We start from the raw sequence: 11,521 nt of genomic DNA, 5'->3' as shown, positions 1-11,521 counted from the left end.
CCCCCCCCCCTTTTTAGGTTGATTTTGTTACTAATACCAGTTCTGGTCCTGGTGACACCTATACTTCAACCTCAGCCTCAGGAGAAAGGAGAGCAGTGTTCCCCCAGCACCTTTCCCTCCCCTCCCCTCAGGATTTGTAGTCATATTATACCTGATAATATAGATAGCACAGAGCACTTTATCTCGTTTGGGAACCACGACTGCCACTGCCATCTTAACTTCAGTTCTCCCTTTATATGGCTTCAGTGCTCACCGTCGGTGTCTTACTCGCCTGCAGTTTGTCATCTCATGAGAGAAGGGCTCTAGAAACGCAGTGCCTGGGGTTCTTGCAAGTTCAGAAGCGTTCATTTGGGGCTTTTCTGCCGCCCACCAATCCACAGTCTGGTGTCCATTGTCAGGTGAAACTTTCCTGCCACCCCTCCTGTTTCAGGCCCCCAGTGGTGGGGAGATTCTGAGGCCATCCGAGTCCTGGTGCCTGTGGGGGTGGGGCATGGGGGTCCCTTCCTTTATCTGCTGTCACCTTGTTTCACTTCTAGTTCGCAGCCAGCCCATCTACCTGCCTTTGGATTCACATCATCTATTATGTCAGGAAACTTGTACTGTTCTGTTGGAAGTACCTTTAAATCTCACCCCGACACTCTTCTGCTATCCTTTCACCGCCGTCATTTCTGTCACCCTTCCTGCACCTGTGTGATCCACACCGTTACCTTCTCTCTCCCCCTCTTCCTCTCCTTCACTGTCTCAGATGCCTTTGAACCCAGATGCCTCTGTTTAGGCTGTTAATTCCAGTGGACCGATTTTTTGCTAATTTATTTGGATCAGTGGGAAACTATTCGGACTAGGGATTTTGTGAGGCAGATATTTTCAGGGTATATTTTCCTTCTGCCTTTTGTTTTGCATGTCCCTTTTCTCTCTTAAGTGGTGTTTTATTTGCTACTTCCTCTCTGACTGATAGTCACCTTTGGATGCGGGAATTCTTTCTAAATCCAGCTGAGGGGGAAGCAGTCTGGGGGTGCAGGCACGGGTTCAGGTGATTAGGGTCACAGCGACACACGTGTGCACATGTGTCCCTTTTTCCATCTAGCAGGGACAGGGTGTGGTGCCTCTAGTCCCTCAGCGGCCTCCCTGCCACTCTGGGGACAAATGGATCCAAGGAAGCAGGGGTTTTGTCTCTGGGCACCTCCCATTTTTTTCAAAGGGGGATCCTTGGCTCTCAGGCTGCTGGTCTCTATGGAGAAGGGATATGATGTCCTGCTGGCCTGACATGGATGTCCCCCTACCCTGGTCTCATCAGCCTTGATTGCTCTTCTCTGTGTGTATGTGCATGTGTGTGAACGTGTGTGCATATGTGTATGTGTGCACATGTGTGTGTAGGGGTTTCCTTCTTTCATAAAAGCCGTATTTGGTCCCCTCCTCAAAAGCTCTGTGAGGCTCAGTAGAGCTGGGTGGGAGTGGGTGTTCAGCTGGCATAGGTACAGTCAGGGCCGCGGCTAGAGTCGGCTGTGGGTGTGTGGGAACCCCACTCTGGGGCTATCAGGCAGCCCAGTCGTATTCCTCAGCCACTCTGCATATACTCTGAGCCCGTGCCCAGCGGGTCCCTGCCTCCCACAGACCAGGGCTGGGAGCCTCCCTAGGCTGCTTGGGAAGCTCGGGGGCAGGAGGAGCCAGGGAAGGCTGGTGGGGCAATGGGACTGTGTAGGGTCCTATGGGAGGGGTCAAGGTGCTCTGGTGCCCAGGTGCATCCCTGAGGACAGTCCTGAAGGTAGACAATACCCTAGTTGCTCTCAGCTGCCAGGCCTGCCCCATGAAGAGTGGCTTTGGGACCAGGTGGGTTTTTTTGGGGGGGGGGGTGGGGGCAAAGGCTTGCCCCTCACTCTTCCCTCTTGCAGTGTTCCCCACACCTACTACCCCAACTGCGCAGACTCCTAGCTTTGCCATACAACTTTCACCTAGGCCATTTTCCCAGTGTCCCCTTATTCACTTGAAGTGTGTGGCCTTACTCTGGCTGAACTTGCTCTCCAGGAGTTTTGAGCAAGGGTCAGTCCAGGGCTATGCCAGGCAGGTGCACCAGGTGCCTAGTGGGGCCAATCAGAATGCTGGAAGTGACATTCTTCAGATGTCCTTTGCCTGGGATCTCTTTATTTTTTATTTTTGTCTTTTTTTTTCTTTTATTATTATTAGTTAGGGTATTACAAATGTGTCCTCATCTCCCCCATTAAGGGATCTCCTTTTATTTTATTTTATTTTTTAAAATATATTTTTATTGATTTCAGAGAGGAAGGGTGAGGGAGAGAGAGAGAAACATCAATGATGAGAGAGAATCATTGATTGGCTGCCTCCTGCATGCCCCCTACTGGGGATCGAGCCCACAATCTGGGCATGTGCCCTTGACAGGAATTGAACCTAGAACCCTTTAGTCCACAGGCTGACACTCTATCCACTGAGCCAAACCAGCCAGGGCGGGATCCTCCTTTTAAATCTGATTTTGTAGTGGTGTGAGGGTATTAGGTCAGAAGGGATTTTTCCAGAAGCTTCAGTTTCCAGACCAACTGGAAGTGGCCCTGCTTTCAAGCAGCTTTTCAAAACCTGCTTAGAATGTGTCCAGGGAGGAGTGGTTCACACGTATGCAAACCAAGCATCGCACGTGTGTGTGAGGCTCCCTCCTGGTTGTCAGATGTCTTCACACAGCAGTGAGTGAGGGGTGGCATAAATGAACAAAGTAGCCTCAGGCTCTTGTTTGAAGGTGGGAAACTTGGGAGTGACATACTTAGTTCATTTTGCCCCAGACTGGGACTAGGGATGGACTTCTAATAGAACTGAAGTGGGTCTGGAGCCTGTGCAGGCTCATGGCACTTTCCTGAAAGAGGTTTGGGTTTTCTGTCAAAAGGAGACATCAGTAACGTAATTAAAAAGCAGCTCAGGGTCATGGATCCTTCCTCACAGAAGAACGTCTTGGATCCTGGAGGCGTAGCCCCTTTTATTTATTTCTTTTGTTTTCCAGTCTTGAATGTTTTAGTTTAGCACCCAAATCTTCCGATTTCTCACCAGAAATCTAAGAAAACCTTCTGCTGGCAGGCTGACCCCAGTCAGTACCCTGTTGTCACATGGCCTCGCACCAGAAACAGGCGGGTATTCTAGGTGCCTGTTGCATCGAGGCTGCAGTTGACAGAGCAAGAGAGAAGACGTCCCCAGAAAGCGCCTCCACTGAAAGGTTGTGTCCTCGTCCTCATTTAACTCTTATTAGGGTCTCAGGCTTGGCACTGCTGATATCTGGGTCGGGTATCTGTGGAGGGCCATCCTGAGCACTTACTTGATGCCAAGAGCACCCACAATCATGACAACCTCAGATGTCCCTAGACATCACTCACTGTCCCCTCGGGGCAGGGTTGCTCCAGGGAGACCCACTGACTTCCTCTGTTGTTATTTATTTGACTTTTATAAATAAACTGTGTGTGCTGATAGGGGGTGCAGCACCTTTCTGTTGTTAACTGGCAGCTGGAGAATAAGTGCCAAGCAAAACATTTCTTTCACTGGTGTCATAGGTGGGATTGTGGAGTCCTTGGGGATGGTAAAGGGATTTCATCCCTTTTGGAAGCTGTCGGCAAACTTGGGCATCAGCGCAGTGTTCTTCCCTCATTGGCCCCGAGTAGGGTGAGGGTTCAGCCTCTTTAGAGTTCATGGCTGATGCTCTGAGAACAGGTTGGGTTAGCCCCGCCAGCATGGCTCAGTGGTTGAGCGTTGACCTCTGAACCAGGAGATCACCATTCGATTCCTGGTCAGAGCATATGCCCGAGTTGCAGGCTTGGTCCCTGGTTAGGCTTGCAGGAGGCAGTGGATCAGTGATTCTCTCTCACCATTGATGTTTCTATCTCTCTCCCCTTCTCCCTTCCTCTCTGAAATCAATAAAAATATTAAAAAAACAACAAAATAGGTTGAATTAGTTCCTTTTCCCAAAGCTGTTAGGTGGCCTGCTGGGCACCCTGAAAGGGGCCGTGAGGCTTGCAAACAACCACCCAGGACTGGAGACACTAGTCCCATTTCGCCCTGTGTGGCCCAGAAGGGTGCCTAATGCTCAGGAGGCCCTTGGTCCAGCCCAGAGGTCACCCCTGACCAGGAAGGTGAAGGGGCCAAGAGTGGATTTCTGAGCCCAAGCAAGCCCACCACAGTGCCCCTGACACTAAGCCCTTCATGCTGCTCCTAGTGTCCCCTTGTGGAGAAAGGCAGAGAGGGCCGGGGCAGGAGAGCTGCCATCAGCTCACAGTCAAGGCCTGGTGGTCGGTTGCCTATTGGATTTGCTCCCATGAAATAGCTGGGCCTTTTCTCAAAGGCAGCCTTCTGAGGTCTCCTCCCACTTAGAATTGTCACCCTCCCCTCTGCCTCTGGGCTTCTTACCCAGCCCTTCTTTATTTTATATCCTTAGTACTTACAACTGGTTACCTTCCCACAGTTTCCTTAACTCTGTGGGTGGGCCCCCTGAAACCCGGCTCTGAGGTGGAGCCACACCTTAAAGGTTTTATCATCTGCCCCTTCCGTGGAATGTAAGGCCCTCGTGGATCTTTGTTTTCCCATGTTTCCCCTCCCCAGCACCTAGAACCGTGATTACTCCCTAGTAGGTGTTAATGAAGGGGATTCCTAGAACATGTGTCTGGCATAGCCTTGCTCCTTTCCAAAGCTAGAGGGCAAAATGGCCCGCCCTCCAGTGATAAAGGTTTTAAAAGGACTTCAAATGCAGCTGGTGGTGTCCATGTTTCTGGCACCAGATCACTTGGGTGCTTGATAAAGGCACACATGGTTCCTGGTGCCCCTGTGGGGCAGTCCCAGGTGTGCTTCCCAGGTAGTGGCTGCTGGTCTCCCAGGAGTGGGCAGTGGGTCTCTGATCGTCCCCTGTCCTGAGTGGATGTGCCTGTCTGGAGGCATCGCTGACTTCCTCGTTGGTCTCGCAGATCATTCCCCCGAAGGAGTGGAAGCCACGGCAGACGTATGATGACATCGATGACGTGGTCATCCCAGCCCCCATCCAGCAGGTGGTGACGGGCCAGTCAGGCCTCTTCACACAGTACAACATCCAGAAGAAGGCCATGACGGTCGGGGAGTACCGCCGCCTGGCCAACAGCGAGAAGTATGCAGCCGGGACCCTGGACCGTGCAGGGCAGAACCCTGAAACCTTAGCTCCGAGGTGGAGCCACACCTTAAAGGCCTCTACCCCTCTGATCTGCAAAGCCCAGTCCACTGCGGGCTTTGGGGTGCAGAGATTGTAGGGCACACGCAGCCCCCTACAAAGCGCATGCCATCTGCTCTGGGTGCACTGGGTGGATCTCAACATCGCGTGCTCAGAGACCCCCCCCTGTTCAAAGAGGGCAAAATCCTGACCCTCACCAACCCATGGCCACCTGTCCACCTCACCCTACCTTCAGTAGCCACTACTGAGGTCTGTCCCTTGGGATTCAACCTGTTCCCTGTCCCTAGAGCGCGTCCTCTATACCCTCCCATAATGTCTCAGTTCTGATGGTGCCTCCTCAGAGAGGGGCTCTCTAACATGCATTCCGGCATGCTGCTTCCTTCAACATGGTGCACACATGGGCACACTCATGCACATTCTGTGTGCTCATGGGTGCACTCGTGGGCATTCCCAGTGCATACACGGTGCACTCACAAGCATACCACTGCTGTTTTCTCCTTCCTGTTCTCTGTTACTCCCAGATTCCTGGCTTTCTAAAATTGTTTGTGCATTTCCAGCAGTACCTTTGCTCTCCGACATAAGTGTACTGTGAAGGCAGGGTGTTGTCTGCCCACTCATGCAATGGCCCTAGCGCTCAGGACAGCGCCTGGCCTGTAATCAGTGCTCTTAGTATGTGCTGAGAAGCGGAATGATGAGAACCACCAGAGCCCGTGCCCATCCACCTGCTCCAGCTGCCCCTGGTGTGCGTTGTGACTTGGATACCACAGGCCCAGCTAGCTGATGAGGTGGGATAAGTGGGCATTATTCCAGGCAGGGCCACCTGCCCATCCTATACACACACCCTGGAATAAATGCTGTCCCAGTAGCAATGAGACCACATTTGCGTTTTCTGGGGCTGTGCCCTGTGGTGGGGACAGTGGGTGATCTGGGCAGAGCCTCTCCCTCGGTGTGTCCGGTAGATGCCCTGGGCCTGGTTCAGCTGTGAGATCAGGCGCATGCTCTGAGACCCCCTTTTCGGTGTGCTGTTTGCTCACAGATACTGCACTCCTCGGCACCAAGACTTCGACGACCTGGAACGCAAGTACTGGAAGAACCTCACCTTCGTCTCTCCCATTTATGGCGCCGACATCAGCGGCTCCTTGTACGATGATGTAAGTTCTGGATACCAAGAGGTTCTTGGGAAAATGAGGGACTCGGTTTCCATGGTGGAGGTGAAGGAATGTGAATGAAAATGGAAGTTAAAATGACACAGACTTAGCTGGGCTTTCTGTTTGGGCTCCAGTTACAACTACGTGCCTGATCTTAGAATGAATGAAGAAGGGATCCTGTGGTTTTCTGACTTGCAAAATCTTTCCTACTGAGTTGCAGTGTTTGATGGCTCTGATCTTACACCCTCAGAATCCTGAGAGCCCCAGGTTCTCAACTGGCCAAGCTGCCATGGGTTCACTTATTTCTGGTCCCTGTGCTGGGCTGGGGGCTTTGGGGACACCCAGGCAACAGAGAGGGGCCTGTCCTTGGCCTGTCCAAGGACTTAGACCAGGTGCTGGTGACTGTGACCAGAGGCCCAGAAAGGTGCTGGTGTTAAGCAGAGGGAGGTTGAGTGGGGCCCTTTTTTTAGGGGATAGTTTATTAATATTTATGGGACCTGGTTAACTTCAGAGTTACTGAGCCTAGCTCAGGGGTGGGCAAACTTTTTGACTCGAGGGCCACAATGGGTTCTTAAACTGGACCGGAGGGCCGGAACAAAAGCATGGATGGAGTGTTTGTGTGAACTAATATAAATTCAAAGTAAACATCATTACATAAAAGGGTACGGTCTTTTTTTTTTGTTTTGTTTTATTCATTTCAAACGGGCTGGATCCCTCCCGCGGGCTGTAGTTTGCCCACGGCTGGCCTAGCTCTTTCCTGGGGGTATTCTGTATGGGGTACCCTGGGCTAAAATATGGCCTTTTCCACTCCCTAGGTGGTCCTCTTGGTTCCATATGTGCCCCTCACTCCACGTTGTCACTCTGGAGGTCATTTCTTACCAAGATAGTCTCTTCCATTCACTCAGCCCATGTTTACCATGAGAGCAGCTGATGGGTGCCACCTGAGTTCTGGCCTTGGGTGGGACTGGAGTTGGGTGGGAATAGCATCTCCTCCTGGGAATGAGTGGGGACCCTCCTGGATGCTCAGAGAGGAGCCTGTTAGAACAGGTGGGGCTTTTAACTCCCAAAAGGTATTGGAAAAATCAGGACTACTGCGTGGGTCCCCACATGAATTGTTGGCCAGCATTTCTTTTTGCCCAGAGTGGTTGCGCCATGTTGCATTCCACCAGCAATAAGTGAGAGTATCTATTGCTCCACATCCTCGCCAGCATTTAGTGGTGTCAGTGTTCCGAATTTTGGCCATTCTTATAGGTGTGTAATCGTAGCTCATTGTGGTTTTAATTTGCATTTCCCAGGTGACATATGATATGGAGCATCTTTTCATGTGCTTATTTGTCATCAGTGTATCTTAGTTGGTGAGGTTCAGGTCTTTGACTAATTTTTTAAGTGGATTGTTTATTTTCTTACTGAGTTTCAAGAGTTCTTTTGCAAATATTTTCTCCTAGTCTGGGGCTTGTCTTCTCATTCTCTTGAAGGCTCTGCATTGTTTTCAAATAATTCAAAAATTAAACAAAAGTTAGAGCCTTGTCTAGGGAGAGCCTCTGGGTTTGCTCTTCTGTGCTGCCTGCAGTTGGTCATAGTGATGGCCCCGTGAAGGACCCTGCTGCCCAGTGAGGCTTGGCGGGGCCAACGCTGAGATCGTGAGCAACGCCTGCCTTAGGTTCCTGAAGAGGCTTTGGGGCCCTGTGTTCCCTGTGCCTGATCTAGTGCAACAGTCTCCTTTTACAGACGTGGAAATGTAGGCTCAAGCAGAGAAATGACTTGCCCTGGCCACACGATGAGTTATTGCCTGGCTTAGACCAGATCCCAGGTCCCCCGCCTGTGGCCGCATTGTGGATGTGTGGGCTGGATAGTGAGGTGAATTGGACAAGGCTTAGGGAAGCGACCTCTTTTTGATGTGCCCTGACCTTGGGAAGCTTCTATTCAAGGCGACCTTGGGCTTTTCTTTCTTATACTGAGGGGACTGGTCAGTATCCCTCCCGCCCCCCATGTTCTGGGCTTCTGCCGGGACTCACCTTACAAAAATCAGCCACTAATCTCACCAAATGACGGGCCTGTAATGTGGACAGGAGTGGGTGGTCCAGGGTGGATTGGGGCAGAAAGAAGGCTGATGTTCACTCACATCTCAACAGGCTTGAAGGGCTCTCTAGGGAAAGGAAGTTGATTAAAGCATATTTTGTGAGCTCTTATGATAGGATGCCGTTTGCTTGCTTGTGGCATTAGGAATAGATGAGACTGGTAGGTGAGGATTCCAGCCTTGCTTGCTTGGTTCTGAGAACCATCTCCATCTCCTCCATGCGGAGGTCAGAAGGGCTGTCTGGCACCTTCGCTGGTCTAGTCCCACTTGGCAGTTGTCTACCTCCTTCTGTGTCATTGACTTTGAGGCACACTAGTTACTCATGACCAAACTGAGGTCTTTACTGCTGAGATTAACACATACCTCAATGTGGAGTCTAGAGAAAGCTCTGTCCACCTAAATAGCGCAGGGCATCTGCAGGGTATGAGCAGCCCAGGATGGGTTTTGGATACTGGGGTGGGCGAGGCTCTGAAGTGGGCAGGGAGGTTTGGGCTGGCAACAGGGCTCTTGGGCCCTCATGGGGGTCACACTGTAGCAGGCGGCTCAGGGGGAAGGACACTTCCTGTCCTCCCACTAGTGTCTGGGCTGGTGGGGCCTGGGTGCCCCAGGGATGGCCGGCCCACTGACTGTGTTCCTGCTGCCCCATAGGACGTGGCCCAGTGGAACATCGGGAACCTTCGGACCATCCTGGACATGGTGGAACGTGAGTGTGGCACCATCATTGAGGGTGTCAACACCCCCTACCTGTACTTCGGCATGTGGAAGACCACCTTTGCCTGGCACACGGAGGACATGGACCTGTACAGCATCAACTACCTGCACTTTGGGGAGCCCAAGTCATGGTGAGTGTCCAGCCAGCGGCCTGACTTGCTCCACAGGGCGGAAGGTCTCCGCTGCCAGGCGGGCATAGGGCGGGGGAGGCTCCTCCAGGTCAGGCAGGCATGGGTGCCTTCTGTGTGGCTCCTTGTGGCCAAGGCTATTAGGGAGGGTGGGCCAGGGTTGGAGCTCTGGTAACTCAAGATCTTCTGGTTCTGTCTGCCCCCACTGGCTTCAGGACAGCCTCAGTTTACCCACTAGTTTGGGGATGAGGTATACGTGCCCCTCAGAAATGAGCTTCCTGATTTTTGGAGTTTGGCGTTTGGGCCTAGAGAGCTTCCCACTGAGCAGCGGTTGGTTCTGAGCTCCCTCAGCACCCCCCCAGGCCGGGTCAGGTGCGTGGCTGTTGTACTGGGGCTCTCCTGGAGCCACAGGCCTGGGGACAGGGTAGCCTGGAGCACTGAGCCTCCCTCGCCTTCCTCTTAGCCTTTGGTTTGAGGGGTGAGGTTTGCAGTAGGCCCCTGCTGCCTGGGTCCCCATTAGTTTGCAGGTGCTGAGCAGGGGTGGGTGAGCTGTCCCGAAGGCCACTCTGTGAGTGCTGGGCTCTGCAGGCTGGGGCATATGCGCAGTGTGCTCTGTGTTCTGGAATCTCTGAGCTCACACTTACCTCACTTCCAGCTTCTGCTGGCAGGCCCGGAGGCAGCTGCCTTCTGTTTGTTCACGGCTGTTTCCAGCAGAGACTCCTTAGCTGGGGCTTTGCATCTCCCTGCCTCTGTTGTCACAGTAATCAGCGAAGCTCAGAGCGATGGCGGGGGAGGCCTGGGAGCAGATTGTGGCAGTTTAGACCTCAAACAAGCTAGCTCGGGGCAGTCGGGGGGTGGGGGCAGGGGGACACAGCGCAGCTGGGGACACAGGCAGCAGACCCTGGCCAAGGCACCCCTTACCTTGACTGAGCCTCTACCCATAGGCACCTCAACTCCTTTAAGTTGCTTGGACCTCCTGGAGCCCTTTGCTGAGTGGGGCAGGATCAGGAGTTCCGAGCAGAGGGCTCAGGAGCCAGCAGGAGATTTTGGGTGGGAAACCAGGCCCCCCTCTTCTTCCTGTGGCTGTATGACCATGCTCTCCTCACCTCTCATGTGAACAAAGCCGTTTCCTCTCAGACAGGCAGAGCAAGATAGAGAAGCATTGGACACGGACATGGTGGGGGCATTTGTAGGAGTGTCCCAGGGCTACTGTGACAAATCACCACAAGCCTTAGCACACACACATTTTCTGTCATGTCCTGTCAGGAGTCTCACAGGTGTGGGCTGGGCTTTTTCTTTTGGAGGCTCTATGGGAAACCCCGGCCTTTCCAGCTTCTAGAGGAGCCGTATTCCTGGTTTGTGGCCCTTTCTTCCATCTTCACAGCCAATAGCGCAGCCTCTTCCACCTCTGACTCTGACCCTCCTGCCTCCCTCTTATAAGGACCCTGTGATGACCCTGGTCCCTCCTTCCCATGCCCCCAGGGGTATCCAGGGTCATCCCCATTCCAGGGTCCTTAATCTATCTGAAAAGTGTCTTTTGCCATATGAGGTGCCATGTCCACAGGTCCCAGGCCCAGGACTGGGATGTCTTTGGGGCCATTATCCTGCCAGCCCTGGGCCTCTGGCCTTTGAACTGTGCTACTCTGCGTATGTGGGAGATCCTGTTACTGTTCCAGGGCTTGTTTTCAGCCCACTTCTCTCCTGGGTGGTGTGCGTTGGCTTTGCATTAGCCCTTGGTCATCAAAGCCTCCAGGCTGAGTGGTATTTACCTTTTAGGGGTGAGTTTGGAAGAGATTGGTGAGTTGGTGATGCCCTTTTCATAAGACCTGAATCTCAAACCCACCAGCGTGATTCTGAGCACTCGGGCAGAAATGCTTCCTGGTTAGTGGCACCGACCGTCCCATTGCTGTCCAGGAGGTCCCAGTGGCCGTGTAGCCACCCTGTCCCCTCCTCTCTCCATGGCAAGGCTAGGCTGTGACTCCACAGAGGCCCCAGCTCAGGCCTGGAGGAGAGGGGGCCACGCTCTGCCCCAAGTCCACACCTGCAGGCAGGAGGGCGGGGCCTGGGAGTGCAGCTTGTGGTGTGAGTGGACCTGCCCCTCACCTGGGGGCTCTCCCTGCCGCCTCTCAGCAGTCAGCATGCTCTCCGTGGGCCATGCAGGCTGAGTGCCCACGAGCAGCCCCTCTGACTCCCTGTGCAGATCCACAGGCTGTGTTGCATGTTTGTGTGTACGCCTGAGTGTCTGAGTGTATATATGTGTGCTTGTATGTATGTGAAT

The 11,521-nt window shown here is 53.0% G+C and overlaps 1 protein-coding gene across 3 annotated transcripts in view; it reads left to right on the top strand.

The window, feature by feature from the left end:
- The window catches only part of KDM4B (lysine (K)-specific demethylase 4B), a 105,753-nt gene that overhangs the window by 12,590 nt on the left and 81,642 nt on the right, over positions 1–11,521 (top strand). For all 3 annotated transcript variants that reach the window (XM_006754029.2, XM_006754028.2, XM_015567033.1), the window contains exons 4-6: positions 4,944–5,119; positions 6,216–6,330; positions 9,053–9,246. In XM_006754029.2, coding sequence (XP_006754092.1) covers positions 4,944–5,119; positions 6,216–6,330; positions 9,053–9,246 — 485 coding nt within the window. The remainder of the gene's footprint in view (positions 1–4,943; positions 5,120–6,215; positions 6,331–9,052; positions 9,247–11,521) is intronic.

This window comes from Myotis davidii, unplaced genomic scaffold, assembly GCF_000327345.1.
Source record: "Myotis davidii unplaced genomic scaffold, ASM32734v1 scaffold551, whole genome shotgun sequence".
Classification (NCBI taxonomy): Eukaryota; Metazoa; Chordata; class Mammalia; order Chiroptera; family Vespertilionidae; genus Myotis; species Myotis davidii.
Note: the sequence above shows the minus strand (reverse complement) of the source record. Positions and strands in the feature narration are given on the sequence as shown.